The following is a 17,581-nucleotide window of genomic DNA, read 5'->3' on the forward strand; positions in this document are numbered from 1 at the left end:
TGTAAAAGTTAAATATCCCTTTGCAGTTCCAAAAGGATTCAGGACATTTCTCACACCTTTCCTTCTCTAATGAGCATATTTTTCCTTTCATAATCTGCTTACTCTGACTCCACTTACATGATTCAGTAGCATGTGGATAGCAGCTCCATTGTATTAGTCTATCTTATGATAAATTCTTGTTCAGGCAGAGGCTTGATATTAATCTGCATGTTCTTTAATACTACCGTATTTTCCGGCGTATAAGACGACTTTTTATACTAAAAAACATCCCCCAAAAATCAGGGGTCGTCTTATACGCCGGGTATAGAACGTCCCTGTGCTGATACTGTATGTCCGTGGTCCCCAACACAGTGCTCGGGCTGGCCCCGGGCACATGGCGCACGGTGAGCGCCGGCCCGGGCGCACGGCGCTTGGCGGGGGGAGTGCCGGCCCCGGGCGCGCGGCGCTTGGCAGGGGGAGCGCCGGCCCCGGGCGCACAGCACTTGCGCGGGGAGCGCCGGGAGTGCGGCGCTTGCGGGGGGAGCGCCGGCCTCGGGCGCGTGGCGCTTGCGGGGGGGAGTGCCGGCCCCGGGCGCGCGGCGCTTGTGGGGGGAGCGCGCTTGAGGGTGGGGGCGCTGGCCCCGGGCGCGCAGCCCTTGGAGGGGGCACCGGCCCCGGGCGCGTGGCTATGGGTGGGGGCCGCCCCCGGGCGCGCAAGTGTCCCCGCCCCCTGGCGCCCGGCGGGCGAACCACAAGATGTCATTGATGAACTTATGATGTCAGAGGATGAACATGATGAGGATTTTGAAGGATTTTAAGTACCGGTAAGTCAAAACCATTTTAATTAAAATTATTTAAATCAAATCTGATGTTATTAAATGGTGTTGCCTCGGAAGGGGGGGTAGTCTTATACGGCGAGTATAGGCCGAAACCTATGTTTTATCTGGAAAATTAGGGGGTCGTCTTATACGCCCAGTCGCCTTATATGCCGGAAAATACGGTATATCTATGCAACAATTAAAGTGAGACTGAGCCATCTCATTTAGGCTGGATATTTTTACCTCAGCTATTATTCTTTTCATGAGCATCTATCAATTATATTGATACTCACGCCCTGTTTCCCTCTACATCACAGAAAAAAAATGCAAGGGATCTTCTGAGGACCGCTAGGTGGTAGCCGAGTTAGTCTGTACAGGATAAATTTTAAAAACAACAAATGGTCTGTAGCACTTAATAGACTAACAAAACATGTAGATGGTATCATGAGCTTTCCTGGGCACAGCCCACTTCTTCAGATGACTGGAGTTTTGAGTTTAGGATGTACAGACCCAAAATAAATAGGGGAGAACGGAGAGGGAGGAAGGAAAAAAAAAGGAAGGAGGTGGGAAACAAGGAGCAGAGGGTATGAAAATATCAAAGGGAAAAACAAGTAGGCAGAGCAGGTAACCTATAAGCACCTAAAGATTGGATAGTTAAAAGAAGCAGATAAGGATCACAGGATAGCAAGTAGATAGGAAGGGTACTAAGGAATCTACACAGACAAAGAGCTGTTGGCACCTTCACTGAATGTTAGGTTGATAATGTCCCAGCCATCCCTTATTTTGATTGAGGAGGTCATCTGTGTGAGAACTGAATTTGTGGATGAATTGTAATTCTAATGCCTCTCTGTGTATTTGGCTTGTTGAATTGATTTGTGACAAGACAGTTATCTGGAGGACCTGTTTACCTCTTCCTTGTTTTGTTACCAGTGATATCAGCTCCTACTCCCTGTGGAATAGGTTACACTGGAGTGGGGAACCTTTTTTTGGTTCGGGGGTCGCTGACCCACAGAAAAATCATTCGGGGGCTGCACAGAAGTAAGAAGCAAAAAAGCCTCAACAAACAACCAATAAAACAAAACAACAAACAAAATCTCACTCACTGAGGTAGCCCCCAACTGAGGAAAAAGACACTCCCCACATTCCCCTTGCACACCAGAGTCCAGGGGGGCCCATCCTAGAAGGTTTTGTGTGCTTCCAGCTCCACGGTGGGGCAGCAGTGGGCCTGGAGCATCAGTGTGGGATCCCCAACACTGGGGGGACCCTGAACCTCAGAGGCCACATCCAGGAAAGAAGGGGACCGCATCTGGTACACGGGACTGAGGTTCTACGCTCATAGGCTACAGGATCTGGCTGAAAATCTAGGGATGTTAAGGACTAATCGACTATCTGATAAGCAAATGCTTATCTGATAGTCAACAGGATAGTCGACTAGTCGCTTCCTCCCTCCCTTGCAGCCTCTATCAGATAGAGGCAGCAAGGAGGTGATGAGGGGGGTACTTCAAAGCAGCAGTGTTGCAGGGAGCCCAGGCTCTGTTCGGCGCTGTCCCTTTGAAACGCCACCACAGCATTTCAAAGGGGCAGTGCCGCATGGAACCCAGGGTCAGCTGGAGTTCCTAGCTGACCCGAGGCTCCGTGCAGCACTAAGCCTGGGATCAGCTGTGCGGTGGTGCCCCTTTGAAATGCTGCTGTGACATTTCAAAGTGGCAGTGCTGCAGGAGCCTGGGGCCAGCTGGGGAGTCCCCAGCTGATCCTGGGCTCCATGTGGTGCTGCCCCTTTGAAATGCCATGGTGGTGTTTCAAAGGAGTATTGCTGCCCTATAAACTAATCCAATAGCTGATGCCAAAATGCATCGACTATTCAGTTAGTGAAATACATGGTACTTAACATCCTTAATTGGTTACTACTTATAAGATCCTGTGCCTCTGTACTGGCTCTAGTTGCTGTTTCCATAGGACCCTGATTATGTGTGAGTTCAGTGGGTAAGAAAATGCAATCTAGACTTTACCAGTATAATATCGGTAGGCAGAATACATTTAATTAAGTTGAAATTTAACCAGGCTGCTGGGACTCCTCATGTGTGTAGGTGTTTTCAGGATCAAGGCCTTTAAATGTTTGATAGGGTGGGGTACTACATTATATTGTTGTTAAAAGATTTAGTCATTAGTAGACCCAGCAAGATTAGTTACAGGTTGCTAGGGAACACAAGTCCCATTATCTGAGTTATTTAATCTTGAATCTTACCTTAGTAGTTCTGTACATGTGTACATGACTGTTAGATGTGGGGGAAAAAGTCTCTTGTTCTCTTTCCCTCCAACAATACTGTTATAACATTTAGTTCTAACTTCACGGGCATAAGATACAATTTTATTTTAATAACAGAACACTTTTCTCTTGTAATATCAATGGAAATTATGAAATAAAAGAATATCATTTAACAAGTGGACAAACTCCACTTGAGAAAAACTCAGTGTTAGGCTGACTTCTCATTAGAAATTGAGTTCATTTCATAATCCTGTTCTTAAATGTTTTCATCAATCCATAATTTTGTCAGTTTCTGTGCAACACATGTAGCTTAGGTAAAGCTCCTTTTAACCTTTTTGATAGAATTGTCACCACTAATTAAGATTCTGAGGTATACATTCTACTTATTCTATGACTTCACTACTACTTCATTTTAACACTTTGTCTATTTTCCCTTTCCCAAGATGCAACTACTTCATCTTCAATCTTGCCATTTATTCTAAGTCTTCCATGATAGCAAGTTGTATCATCATTAATTCAGGTATATCTCCCAGTTGAACGATGTCATCTGCATACTATAAGGTGGTTTTTTTTAGAGTTAAGTTTCTCAGTATTTGTTACCAAAGTAAAAATGTACCAAACCAATGTTCTAATAACCAGGGCTCGACAAATAATGCAATCTACTCGCCCGGGGTGAGTAGATTGCAACACGGAAGAGCTGGGTTTGGGTGATCTGCGCATGCGCAGATCACCGGACAGCACGGCTGGTGAGCGAGGATCGCTGCGGTTTAGCGAGCCCTGCTAATAACGGCTGACTGTTTGGTCTGGAAGAAGCTGCATTAAATAAAAAAGATATCAAAAGCTGGAGGAGGTAGAGATGGGAGTTTTTAAAAGATGGCAGGTATAACATGGAATGACTGTAAGGCAAGTAAAGAATTTGAAGGAGAAAAATTGTAGGATGTGAAAACAATATGGAATTTGCCACAATCAAAAAGATAATCATAGAATCATAGAATACTAGGACTGGAAGGGACATCAAGAGGTTACCAAGTCCAGTCCCCTGGACTGTAGGTTTGCTCTTAAGTTGAATCTGTATGTAAGTCGGAACTGGCGTCCAGATTCAGCCGCTGCTGAAACTGACCGCCAGTTCTGACTTACATACAGATTCAACTTAAGAACCCCAAGCGTCCCTAAGTCAGCTACTGCTGAAACTGATCAGCGGCTGATTCCAGGAAGCCCGGCGCAGAGCAACTCTGCCTCGGGCTTCCTGTAGTCAGTGCTGGTCAGTTTCAGCAGCGGCTGACTTGGGGACGCATGGGGCAGAGCAGCTGGGGTGCTGCTGGGTTGCTCCAGTAGCGCCACTCCTTGGCGCTACTGGACCAACCCAGCAGCACCCCAGCTGCTCTGCCCCAGGCGTCCTGATTCAGCCACTGCTGAAACTGACCAGCAGTGGCTGAATCAGGACGCTTGGGGCAGAGCAGCTGGGGTGCTGCCGGATTGGTCCAGTAGTGCCCAGAGCGGCGCTGCGGGACCAACCGGCAGCGCCCCCCAGCTGCTCTGCCCCAGGGTCCACAACAAAAGCCTGGTCTGCTGGGGGGGAGGGCGCACTAGCTGTGCCCCCCCCCCCCCCGCAGACCAGGGACACGGGGAGCAAAGCCGCAGCGGCAGCGGGGTGCCGCGCCTCTGAGGCTTTGCTCTGGCAAAGCCTCAGAGATGCGGCACCCCACCGCTGCTGCGGCTTTGCTCCCGGTGCCCCTGGTCTGCTGGAGACGGTCCCCAGCAGACTGGGGCACCCGGAGCAGCTTTTCTCGCCCCGGAGGTCGAGGTGGCGGGACCGCTGCGCTCTGGGCGGTCCCGCTGCCTGCGAGCTCCGGGGCGAGAAAGCCCCGTTTGTAAGTGCGGATCCGACGTAAGTCAGATCCGTGTAACTCGGGGACTGCCTGTAGTTAAACCTGCACAAACCCCTGGTACAGATGCAGTTATTCCAACATAGACTTATTTATAGCTGCAGGCTTGTTTTGATCCACAATAGGAGGTGGCACCGATTTGACAATTCCGTTTCTAAATCGAAGCAAAACCAGTGTCCGGACAAGGCTCAAGAGGCCCTTGGCACCGGTATAAGTCCTCAGTTGAACATCACTCCCATCTTTAAGTGGGCACCACTCAGATCAGCCCCGAGGGGGGTGAGGGGCACCCACGCCTGTACTGGGGGGCTTTGCCCTCTTTTCAGGCAGCCTCCGCCGTAGCTGGCCGCGCCTGGGCCATGCAAACCCTTCGCCGACTGCGTGCAAGTGCGAAGCTCGCGCCCCAGCAGGGGAGCAAGCGCTGCGCGCGGTGCCGTTCTGCCGCCGGGGCCCGGGCTCGGCACCTGTGCAGCCACCTGCAAGCGGGGCGCGCGGCCCGCCTGGCCCTGCGAGCGGCTCTCCGCGCGCGCCAGGCCCGGGCGGGGAGCCCAGCGGCGGGAGGTGAGGCGAGGAGGGGTCCGCCCCGCACGCGGCTGGGAGCGGGGAGGAGGGGCCGCGCCTCGGGAGGCAGCCGCGGGCGGGCCCGGCACTTCCTGCCCCGCTGCAGCGCGGGGAGCATGGCGTGCTGCTGGGGCGAGTACCAGGTAAGCCCCTGCGGGGTCCAGCCGGGACGCACCGAGGGCCTGGGTTTCGGAGCGACAGGCCGCGTGGCCCCGCAGCTGCTGCCTTTCCCCTCTGGGAGGCACAGTCCGCCCCCTGCGAGAGAGCCTGGGGCAGAGGCAGCAGCACCCGACTCACGTCCCCTGGGGGTAGGGGAATCCCGCACCCTGCCCCACACTGTCTCCTTTGGCTCTGCGGCGGCCCTCGCCCCCTCCTCAGGGAAGGCATTTTCCACATTCCCTCCCCCCCCCCCCCCCGTGCCGGCTCTAGCTCTTGCTGACGGAGATCCCGTTTACTTGGGCCAGGATCTTCGGGGGCTTCCTCCCCCATCTAGGACTCTCCCAAGTCCCCACTAGTAGTTAGAGACGGGAAAGAGCTGTCAGCAGCCGCATGCCAGAGTAACCACATTGGTGCTGGAGTTAGTGGAATCAAATCAAAGCTGGCCATGAATCCAAGCCCATGGCCTGGCAGGCACAGAATACAGTTCTTCCCCCCACCCCCCCAGCTCTTTTCAGGTACTAAACTGATTGATATCACACTTGAGTTCAAAAGACTAACAGCAGGCCGGTTGTCCCCTACTTCAGGAGGAAAGTACTTAGAAAAAAGGAGGGGGTAAAGTGCTGGCTTAAAGTTGTTTGACAATTCTTCTTTGCCCAATACAGTCACTGTAGAAAAGCCTCTCAGGGTACTTGTTGGGCCATGTCTTGTGCGGGTGTATGTAGTCTTTGGATGTTGGTATCAATGGATAGTTATCATTTGTTTGGATGTGTTCCTGCAGTTTCCCTGTACTCTAAAGTACTCTCCATTATTTGGGGATACTTTATATAGTAATATTGGGATACTTTATATAGTAATATTGTGCACTATAGGTAAAATCAATATTTGTAAGAGTCCACAAATTAACAAATATCTAACATGTTGTGCACCCTAACTTACTCTTTCAGTGCTTTTCAGATGCCTAAAACTAACTTCAATTATGCTTACGTTTTATGTTTAATTTTAGGTTTCTGTAGATGGGATTTCTGGACAAAGAGAATGGAGACCTCTGATTTATAGAAAATGCACAGACGTACTGTGGTTGATTTTATTCTTTCTTTTTTGGGCTGGTTTGGTAAGCATGCTATCCATTGAAAGATAAATATTTAGAGCTACTGTGATTCTGAATAAATGTTTAGGTGACCTCTCTCACTGCAGAAATTACAGTGCCTTGATCTTGTGGTCAGAGGGGAGGATTTTTGTGCCTGCACAAAGTAACTCCAAAGTCAGTTTAGTTCCACACCTGTGGTCAAAGGTTCTGCTTGCAAGGATCCAGTTGCAAGATCATCTTCTTGTATGTAGAACAAGCTCTCTCAGGCAGAATCTTTGTTATGCTTATGTTCAGAGTCTAGGACTGTGGGGGTACTTGGTATTACCACAATACAAATTACTAATCAGTCTTGTATTCAATTTTCTAACTACCTTTAAATATAATTAATTCAAAGGAACATTGCATATTAGTCTTACACACTTTATAAACTAAACTGACTTGGGAAACAGGAGTTTTGTATTCCACCTTGTGTTTAATGCCCATGTAGATACAAAATGTCAGCACTTGAAACACGTCAAACTGTGGTGGTTTCCAGCAATTTTTTTCTTTCATTTTTTTCATTGCTTATTCTCTGGTAGATTTTATTAGTCATGTGTGAATTATGATTTCTTTTTGTTTGAAGCAAATTTGTGGTGACATCAGTGTTATTTGTTCACATAGGCAATGACTTTGTTTCAGGTTGTTTTGTTGTCTGGAAGAGCACATTATTTGTGCATACATGTTGGCACACTCTCTTGCAATTATTTAATGTTTGCAGCCGGCCATTTACTAGCAGTAGTTGTAGATCACGTTTGATATGCTAAACTTTTGTCTTAGTTTGTAACCTATGTGGAAGCAGCATGGGTCAGCCAACAAGTAAGTGCTGTTGGAACTGTAACTTCCATCTGTCAGAATTTTTCTTAGAAGGCATATTTAGAAGTAGGGTCACAGAAGGCTACCTCATGTATTTTTGTTACTGAGGTAGCCATCTGATTGCTGGAAGTGTATTAACTGAATAAATACATTGGATCTAAAAATATTTTGCTATTGTTACAGAGTTGTCATGCATATATATGTAGCAACCAGAGCTATCAAGTCCCTACAATGCTATATTAAGACAAATTAAGATATAAAAATTCAGGCATCACAATATTAATGTGATATAAATAAAGTTCTCCAACCATTTTTTTTTTTCTTTGAAGCCTTCCCCTTCCCCCATATGCTATAAAAACTCTAAGGTCCAGTGAGGGGAGACTTGAGGCTACTAGCTTTAGTGGGGGGAGGAAGACTTGGAGCTTTAGCCCTTTGGGGTGCCATGGCTCCGAGCTGTGGCCGCTGGGAGGGGCGGATGGGGAATAGGCATAATTTGACTTCTAGTTGGGAATTGGTGCTGCTCTGTAAGGGTTGTAGCAGCTCCGCATGGCAGGGCCTGGGGAGGGAGCACCACCTCTACCACCTGTCCCTCCTCAGGAGGCCACCCAATCTAGATTGGGCTGTGTGTGTGCAAGCAAACATTTGTAATTCAGAGCTGAGCCTCCCTACAATTTGATAGTTTGAAAATTGCAGGTAGGGGGTATCTAGGAGTATGTTCAGTGAAGGTTATAGCTCAGGTAAAGGGCTAACTAGTGGTTTTGTTCAGAGACGGATTTAGCTGAGGGTGCGTAGCTAGGAACTGTGTGTGGGCAGGGATGTATCTCTGTGTATAGGAAGGGGATCTCTGGTTTGTTTGTGCTGGGAGAGCTTCTCTTCTGCAGTTGCTGCTCCCCAAGGACTCTGCTAGCCCTGGAGCTGAGCAGGACTTAATGGCTGCACAATCTGCCGAAGGGGGCTGAGATCTGAGAAGCAGCTGCAGCTCTGGGCATCACCAGCAGCAAAAGGAGGATACAGGAGAGTGCCATGGTTGTGTACTGCATGGGACCAGCTAGAACAGCAACTGCCCACCTCTGGCTTCCTGACTCCAACCAGGCCAGAAGGCAGAACCTCTGGTCAGAGGGAAAAGAAGAGGCTTGGGAGGTGGAGGGTGGGGTGTATGGAACTGCACATGGGACTGCTCAGCTCTGACACTGCAGTTTGGGAGGGTGCAGTGCCCGCCATGTTACCCTAACTCTGTTCATGGGCTTGGGGCTCGTGAACTCCACAGTTGAGAACTGCTGATGTAAATCACTAGATTCCAAACACCTAAGTACAAATCTGATTACTTATATGATTAAAGTAATGAATGTACATCATTCAGTTCTTCACAGACTTACTACATTTAAAAAATTCCCCAAACTACTTAAAAGAATATTTAAGTTGAAAATCAAGTGCTCAAAAGTTAGGAAGTGCTGTAATTAAGGTTGTCTGTGTAACCTTAATTTGGTGTGTTTATGCATGTGTATATATATAATTATATACAGTCTTTAATTACATGACCATATACTATTTTTTGCATTGGACCCCAACAACTTTTATTGATTAAATTCTCAATGCCCCTGTGATATTTGGTGATTTTATTCCCATTTTAAGGTAGAGTAACTGAGACACAAATCTAGGCCAAAATTGTCAAGTGTCTCCTATTTTTGGGTGTCCAACTTGAAACACATAGAGCCTGATTTTCAGTATTTCATTTTTACATCATTGTATATATTCAAGCAAAGTTCCAATTGACTTCAGTTGCTGTTGTGAGTGCTCAGAGCTTCTGCAAATCTGGCCACAGGTGTCTCACATTCGGCAACTAAAAATGAGGAGTACATAATTACTGAACACCTGTGAAGTTTGTTGAAAGTAATTTGTACAGCATTACACAGTAAGTCTGTGGTGCAGACCGGGTTGAAATTAAGTTTTCCAAGGTGTTCAGTTTCTTTAAGCACATGACCATTTTTTCTTTTCCTATAATTCTGTGCCTCAGTAACTACACACCTTCTTACTCTGTAATGAATTACAAAAGTGTCCTAACTGTAACACGCTGTTGGTCCAATGTGTCTAAAGGCCTTGCTCTGACCTTCAGTGCAGGGGTGAATTTCACTTCAAAATATTCATTACAGTGTAAAGCAATGTTTGAAAAGTTAATACCTGATTTTTGAAGCACCAGACAAAAATTATGTAGGCTAAACAAAGAACTTTTAATTGAATAGTAGAGGAAAAAAGCATAATATTGTGTGTATCATTAATTTGAAAGAAAAATAATATAATGCATATTTTAATAGATGTTTATAACTGGCTATGCTGTAACAGCCGGCGCTGCAGAAAGACTTGTATTTGGGTATGACAGCTATGGGAACGTATGTGGTAGGAAGAACACTCCTGTTGAAGGTGCGCCTCTTTCTGGACAGGATATGACAAATAAAAAGTAAGTACATCAGTTTTTTAAATTAAATACTTGAAATTTGGTCACTGAGTGCAATAAATGATCTGTAGTAAATAAATCTTTGGTCTGTTAGGGTATGTCTACATGGCATTCCTCCTTTGTGAGAGGACTGCAAATGCAGACAAACAAAATTGCATAATTAAGCACGGATTTGAATTTCACGTGCTACATTTGCATAATCGCATCCGGGCGCTATTTCAATATACCCTATTTTGAAAAAAGAAACGCTGTGTAGACATGGTTATTTCAAAAGAAAACCCTGCTCGGCTCTTCTTATAGTTCAAAAGTGGAAGCCCCTCAGGGAGCACAGGGCCATGCGCTCCCTGCACCTGAGCCTTTGAAATGTACAAGAGCCCTGCCAGGGCTCCTTCTTCATTTCAAAGGCAGAAGCCGCCACTCTCAATGGGGCTGTTGTACATTTCAGAAGCAAAATCACAGCAGAAGTGGTGGAAAGGGAGACCGCTTCAGTCTCCCCTTGCGCTGTTTCCAGCTGTGCCCTCTACCTCCTGGCAGAGATGGTGCTGGAGGGGAACCGGCTTTTAAGTTGGCAGCCACAGCTCCTGCTCTCCCCCCCTTTCTGCCTCTCTCTGATAGAGGCAGTGGGGAGGGAGGAGGAAGAAGCGACTAGTTGCAACACTAGTCAACTAGTCGCTTACATCCCTACTGCCCACATAGGTTTATTGCATGTCTGAGATCCTGAAATGCAATTTAAGATAAATGGCATGTGTTAGAATCACTTTCTAGCTTTTAGTTTCAAAATCCAAGGGTTCCAATTTCATGTGGAAAAACACATCACCCACTGTTATATTTTGTACTGCTTTTAAAGATTATGAGGAGGTTCAAAATGATATGAAAAATATAGTTTGCTTTAAAAGGGAATTCTCTCCCTCCTTCCTAGACATGTGTTCTTTTTGAATTCGTGCACTCTGGAAATTAAACAACTTAAAATCAATTCAATCGCCTTGTGTGTGTCTAGCTGTCCACAAGAGCAACTTAATTCTCTGGAAGACATCCAGCTTTTTGCAAAGAACAATGGTATGTAATAAAGAATATGGATTCCTTAATCTGTGTTGAAGAGTTAAACAGTTTTTAATCTTATAATATGTACTCCTGTTTGAAATAAGTTGTACTGGATCTTTACTTCCTTATTTTTAATTTATTTGATAAGCCAATGTCAATGGAAAGCATGTTCTTGTTCTTGCTTATTTAAATATTTTATTTATGAGAAATGTTATGGATCACTTATGTGTATAAAACTATTAGATGCATTTCTGAAAGGGACTGGATTGTTCAGGAGGAAGGTGGCTATTGAGGTCAAACTAGTTCAGGTTGGAATGGAATTGATGAATGGATGCCTTTTGTATGCTATGTGAGATATCTGCATTAACTCTGAATTGGATCCTTTAAATTCAATTAAAACTATAATGAAACATTATTGTTTCATTGACCTATCATATCTATGAGCCCTTTACATGTAGTGAGTTTTGTTTTCAAAGCCAAACTAGAATCATTTTTATTTTATGCTGATAGTCTAAAAAAAGTTACAAGTAGCTATTGTGCAAAATTTTTGTGTTGCTTTTCAGCATATAACTATGGTAAGCTAAAACTGATCCTTGCGTCAGTGATACATTACACAGCTAAAATGTCATATTCAAGATATCAAGGAGTTAAGACACAAAAAACTACCGGGCCTCTACCAGCATTATCCATTATATGAATATGGAAATCTGAAATGCTCCTTGGAGATCCCCAGTAGACATAATGAAGAAACCATTTATACACTAGTCAGAGTATTTTGTAAAAAAGCCCAGGGTCTGAGTTCTCTGGGCACAAGGCAGGGAAAATCGGATTCTAAATCTGGTTCTTTTTGAAACAATAAATTGACTACATAAATCTGGTCAGTGCTGCTCACTAAATAGTCTTTGGCATTTGGCAGGCAATGGCTAACACTCTGGGAATTCTTCTGTTCTAATATCTTGGACTGGATGGCAAGAATAGCTGTTTACAATGAATTTTTTAAAAATTTAATGTTGAGGTACTTGATGATTATTTAATACTTTTTTTTACATACATAATGAGCTGTGTACCCCAGTGATGCTCCTTAAATAATCTCAGCATAATTGAATTAGGTTACATGAAACTCCCTCTACTTTTAAAGAATATATATACCTGTCTTTAGAGAGTTGGCAATTTTGCATTTTAATTGGTTTGACTACATCCAAAGTAGGGATGTAAAGTTCCATTTATTTGGTTAACCAGCTACTAACATTGGATGGGGGCTGCTCCAACCCCACTGGTGAACTGTAACCAGTAAGCATCACGTGAGTAATGCTTACCAGTTAACGGATCACATCCCTAATCCAAGCACTACTTTTTCACAAGCACTGTAGTAATGTATTTTACCAGCAGACAGCCTGAAGATAGTGGATTAATGTTCTTAGGTCTGTGACTGGAAGATATTTATTTCATTCTGAATCATTAAGGGCCCAATCCTGCTTTAATTTACATAAATACATTTTTTTTGCTGTTGTCTCAATGGGAGCAAATAAGACTTTAAATACCTAAACATGTGAGGGCATTTGTGTGACCTAAGTCTCGAGGTTTGGTGATCGATGAGATAATGAAACATTCAAGATAAGGCAGAAATAAAGTTGTGCTCGTTTCCCTTAATATATTCACATGGCTTTGGGATCTCAGTTTTTTAAAAAGATTCAGTATTAGTGAAAATGCACATTGGAACTCAATTCAGAGGTGACTCTACAGAAGCTGAAATTAGTGTAATTCCTGGTGTAATTCCACCATTCTCCCAACTCTCCAGGATGCACTGTGCTCCAACTTAAATTCTCTGTAAGCTCCCTTACACATACTAATGTATAACTTACATTCCTATTATGACCCACTGAGTTTAGGGAAATGTAGATGGGTGTAACTTGTACACCAAAGAAGAGAGATGTATAGCAAGAAAAAAAGTCCTATCATGTCCCCTTTCTGAACATACACATCAATACACCTTCTTCTGTCTCCATGGCATTTAATTTACCCCAGTGTAGACTCTATTACATTGTTTTACACATCAGCAGATGGGCAGTGATGATGTTAGTCACCTGGATTTATGGATGTATGGTTGCCCTAAGCTAGTGTCTCCAAACTTTTTTTGTTTATCCCTAGAGATGTTAATTAACGTTTACAATGTTAAGCAGTTAAACCCTAGGTTTAACTAGTTAACCTTGGAGCAGCATGGACCTCCTACCCCCACTGCACACCATGAGCAGGGAACTGCTCCAGCCTGGCTGCACCTGCCATGCCATGGGCTGCTCCAGCAAGGCTAGACTGAGCCCACTGCACCAGGCGGTGGGCATGGGGCTGCTCCAAACGAAAACCTGATAAGCATGCTGGTAAGGCTCATGTTTACCAGGTAACCGATTAACCCTTTACATCCCTAGTTGTCCCTAACCCCTTGTCTGGTCTGGGCCTCCCCAAGAGGTGGGAGGAGGAGCCAGGGGTTGCTGTGGGCCCAAGCTGGGAGAGTGTCCAGGTGCAGAGTTGTATCTAAGGTTGGGGGTGGGACTGGAACACAGCTGGGGGTAGAGCAGAGTTGGATAGTGCTCCCTCCCCCCTCAACGTGGGGGCTGACCAGGGTCCTATTGGCAAGCCCCAAATGTTCCTCTAGGCCAACGGTTCCCAACCTTTTCCAGATGGGGACCCATTTTGACAATTCAGGAAGACTTGGTGACCCAAGGCAATTCAAAAACGGGGAGGAGGGGAGGCAGAGCCACCTGGGGAGACTCTGGGCGACCCTTTTGAAATGTAGTGGCGACCCATAGGTTGGGAAACCCTGCTCTAGGCCCTCTGGTGGGGTTGCTACACGCTTTAAGGGCCACTGGCCTAGACTGTGGTAAGAACCACCCAGGAAGCTCAGGCAACTGTGGGGAGCCCATGGCCCTCCATATGCCTTGGGTGTGGAACTGGGCTACCTAAGGGCAGCCCCTGGCCTGTATCGCTGCCATTCAGTATATGCCTCCTAGGCAGAAGGAAGGTTGAGGGCTCCCCGGGCAGCTCTTACTATGGTCCCAGCTTCCAGCTAGATAGGAGCCGTGGCCTTGGGACAATGGGAGGAGCAGGAAGTGGGGCTACATGGCAGGGACGTGGAGCAGGGTCCCAAATTTCTTTGTGCCCAAGGGCCCCTTAAGCTGCCTCTGTTGGTAGATTGCAGTGTGATTCGCAATGAGAGATTTACCATCAATGCTTGTTAGCAGTGTGAAGGCAGATTGGTTAGGGCTGTACACTGCTTCGACTGCAATGTAAAAATATTGGAGTAATAACCAGACTCCCTGGGGAGCCAGCTGAGTTATTCAGTTCAGATGCACTGCAAGCAAAGGGGTGGCCAATCTCCAAAGCTGGTGGCTATTTCAATATTTATATTTACCAAGCTAGCACAAAACAGCTTCTGTATTATCTTATTAATCAATCAGAAGTTCAAAGCACCCAGCCTCAGGCTTCCACCCACACACCCTGGTCAAATACGCTTTTACCAGTTCCAAAGGACTGGACACATTCCCTTTCAGGTCAACACACGCTTCAGACTTTATTCCAAATACATGCTTATAGCAAGTTCTTACTAACTACATTAAAATAAAAACAAACAAAATGGAGACTATTAGTTAAAACATCAGTAAGATACAGACACGAGTTCAATTCTTGAGGTTCAAATATGTAATAGTGATGGTGATCTTGTAGTTACAAAAAGTTCTTTTAGGATTTAGTTCATCGCCATTAGTCCAAAATCCAATATTATATTCAAGTTGTTTCCAGCCAATGACAGGGATCGCAATCCATAAGGCTTAGATTTCCCCTGTACAAAACCTCAAGAAGAGCTGAGAGAAAAAGGATCGTGCTCAAAAGGACTCTATACCTTTGCAGCAGCGGTCTCTTGGTCTAGGAGAACACAATAGGCTTTTGACATAACCTTCTGTCTGCTAAACATCGTGGTAATTAGCTCAAGATAATTTATCCATTAAACAGTTCACATACAGTTTATTACAGCCTTCAAAGAGACATATAAACAACAATACCACTTATACCAAGCTTTACCATAAATATTAATGCTTTCTTCTGATCTTGAATCAAAGCTATAGTAACAGACAAGGATTGTTCTCATTACAAGACCTGAGCAAACACCTACCCTTCTACTGTTCTAACAGTGCAAGTTTGCATTTTGAAGTTCTGTTCTAACACAGTGATCTCTAACCTTTTTAAGCATCAGATCACTTTTTGAATTGAAGTGCAATCCAGGATCCACCTCAAACCCAACACTCTTGTCCTGCCTCCTTCCCCCCCCTTCTCCAAGGCTCCGCCCCTGCTCACTCCATCCTCCTTTCCTCCCCACCCTCACTCACTATTGTTGGGGTGCAAGGGAGTGGGATGCGGTCTCTGATCTTGGGCTAAAGGATTTGGAGTGTGGGAGAGGCTCTGAGCTGAGCCTGGGGCAGGGAGCTGAGGTGCAGGATGGGTGCAGGAGCAGGCTCTGGGAGGGAGTTTGGGTGTGGGGGGCTCGGGCAGAGGTTTGGAGTGCAGGAGGGGTTCAGGATTGGGGCCAAGGTTTGGAATGCAGGCTCGAGCTGGGCACCATTTACCTCAGGTGGTTTCCAGGTGGTGGTGCAGGGAGCTAAGGCAGGCTCACCCCTCCTCTGGCCCTGAACTACTCCCCAAAGAAGCCAGCAAACTCTCTCCATCCCTGCCCCCCTCTGCTCAGTGGAGATGGGGTACAGGGTGGAGGGAGGGGCACCCTGACATCAGCACCCCTCCTCTTCTGCCCTGCACAGCAAGGAAGAGGCTCCTGGGCAGAGGGCAGGAGCGGCACAGCAGAACTGAGAGGGTCAGATGAAGTGCCAGCACTTAACAGCCTCCTTTCTAAACCTGTCAGGATCATCTGTCAAAGGCTCCAAGATCTACCAGTAGACCCCCCCCCCCCCCATCTACTGGTTGGTGACCACTGCTCTAACGTAATGTAACAGCCCAGCTATCATTTACACATCTCTCAACATGCCTTTAAAGACTGACCCTGGACATTCAGCCTATAAGCTGGTTGACCCTTTCTGGCCATGCGGCACATTTTAATCAGATGTCTAATATTTCAATCAGATAACATCATGTTTGGAGTAAAGTTTATCAACAAGGGCTTGTAGTTCATCCACTTTCGTCAAACCACATCTTTTACATTTGGCAGAGTTTGTGTTGGAATGGGTTGCAATCTGCCCTATACCTGTCCTTTTTGACTTGTCAGAGTAGGTTATATAACAGCATAGAATGTGCTTGTCACTTGTGCGCAAGGATAGTTGATATTTCAGGAGCATTGTCATCAAAATAGTCTGTGTGACAGTGTTTTTAAATACTGAACACAATACACAACAGCGTTTTAGATTGTGTCAGGGATACCCATTTGACAGAATGTCGTTGTTGATCGTTGATAGTTTTCTACAACAGTAATTAGCTGTGTTGAAAATTGTTTAATGATTGACATCTTTCAGCCAAACAATATTTACATACTATCCCGAGCTGGGTATTTTATGGATTTGATTGAATAAGGAGAGAAAGCTTTGACCTAATAAGATGGTAGTTAGTCCCACAAATAGTTCTTCATAATACCTGAGTTGTGGTTTGCATGCTTGTGTGCAGGCTGTGGGTATCAGCATTGTGAGTCATGGCACCATAGCTTTGAAAGCATCCAGAGGGACGTCTCAGGTGAGGATGTTAAATGTTTCACCAGTTAACTGGTAAGCCTCACCCTTAATGTGGAGGCTTGCCCGGTAAGGTTAACAGGCAGGAGATGAGGGCAGTTCTAGCCCTGCGGCAAGCTTGCCAAATACAGGGGCTGCTTTAGTCATCCGCACTGGACCTTCGCACGCTGCCCGCCCAGCTCCCCTTTAATCAGTTAACCAGTTAAACAAGAAGTTTCACTAGTTAATTAAATGGGATTTTACATCCTAATTTATTGGTCTGGGCTGAATTGCAAAGTGTCATATCCTCATCAGAGTTCATCATTGTCAGTTTGTAAATGCTGATCAGTAAAACAAAACATCCACCTCTTAGGGCAGTCAGAATTCCCAGTCTGTCATTCATACCAATGGCTACGTTTTCCAAACGAGACAAGATTCCTTCTGATTGCAAAAACAGTTCCTGTGTTTCGAGGCTCATTCTGTGGGTGTCCCTGTCAGAAGTATACTTACCTAATGTGCTTCTCAGTTAATTGACTCTCTTTTCAGCACCCACATCTCTCAGAGCTGCAACGTTAATGCAGTATCTTTCAAGCTCTTGAGCAATAGGAGCAGTCCATCTGGCAGGACCATTTGTTTGGTTCGGACAGTTAAGGGGTGTACAAACATTCCACCTCGCAATGTTAAAGCAAAGGAAACTTTTCAAGGCTTATCTGAATTTTGACTGCATGATGGGATACCCTCCAGCTGAGCTGTTCAGGGCTGTTCACAATGAGCAGTTTTCTGAGAA

The 17,581-nt window shown here is 45.6% G+C and overlaps 1 protein-coding gene across 2 annotated transcripts in view; it reads left to right on the top strand.

Annotated features, from left to right (window-relative positions):
* Positions 1–5,495: 5,495 nt before the first annotated feature.
* The window catches only part of SLC44A3 (solute carrier family 44 member 3), a 75,252-nt gene continuing 63,166 nt past the window's right edge, over positions 5,496–17,581 (top strand). For both annotated transcript variants that reach the window (XM_075936568.2, XM_075936569.2), the window contains exons 1-4: positions 5,496–5,650; positions 6,670–6,777; positions 9,918–10,060; positions 10,977–11,113. In XM_075936568.2, coding sequence (XP_075792683.1) covers positions 5,624–5,650; positions 6,670–6,777; positions 9,918–10,060; positions 10,977–11,113 — 415 coding nt within the window. In that variant the 5' untranslated portion in view covers positions 5,496–5,623. The remainder of the gene's footprint in view (positions 5,651–6,669; positions 6,778–9,917; positions 10,061–10,976; positions 11,114–17,581) is intronic.

Source organism: Pelodiscus sinensis, chromosome 9 (genome assembly GCF_052426305.1).
Source record: "Pelodiscus sinensis isolate ZL-2025 chromosome 9, ASM5242630v1, whole genome shotgun sequence".
In the NCBI taxonomy this organism is placed as follows: Eukaryota; Metazoa; Chordata; order Testudines; family Trionychidae; genus Pelodiscus; species Pelodiscus sinensis.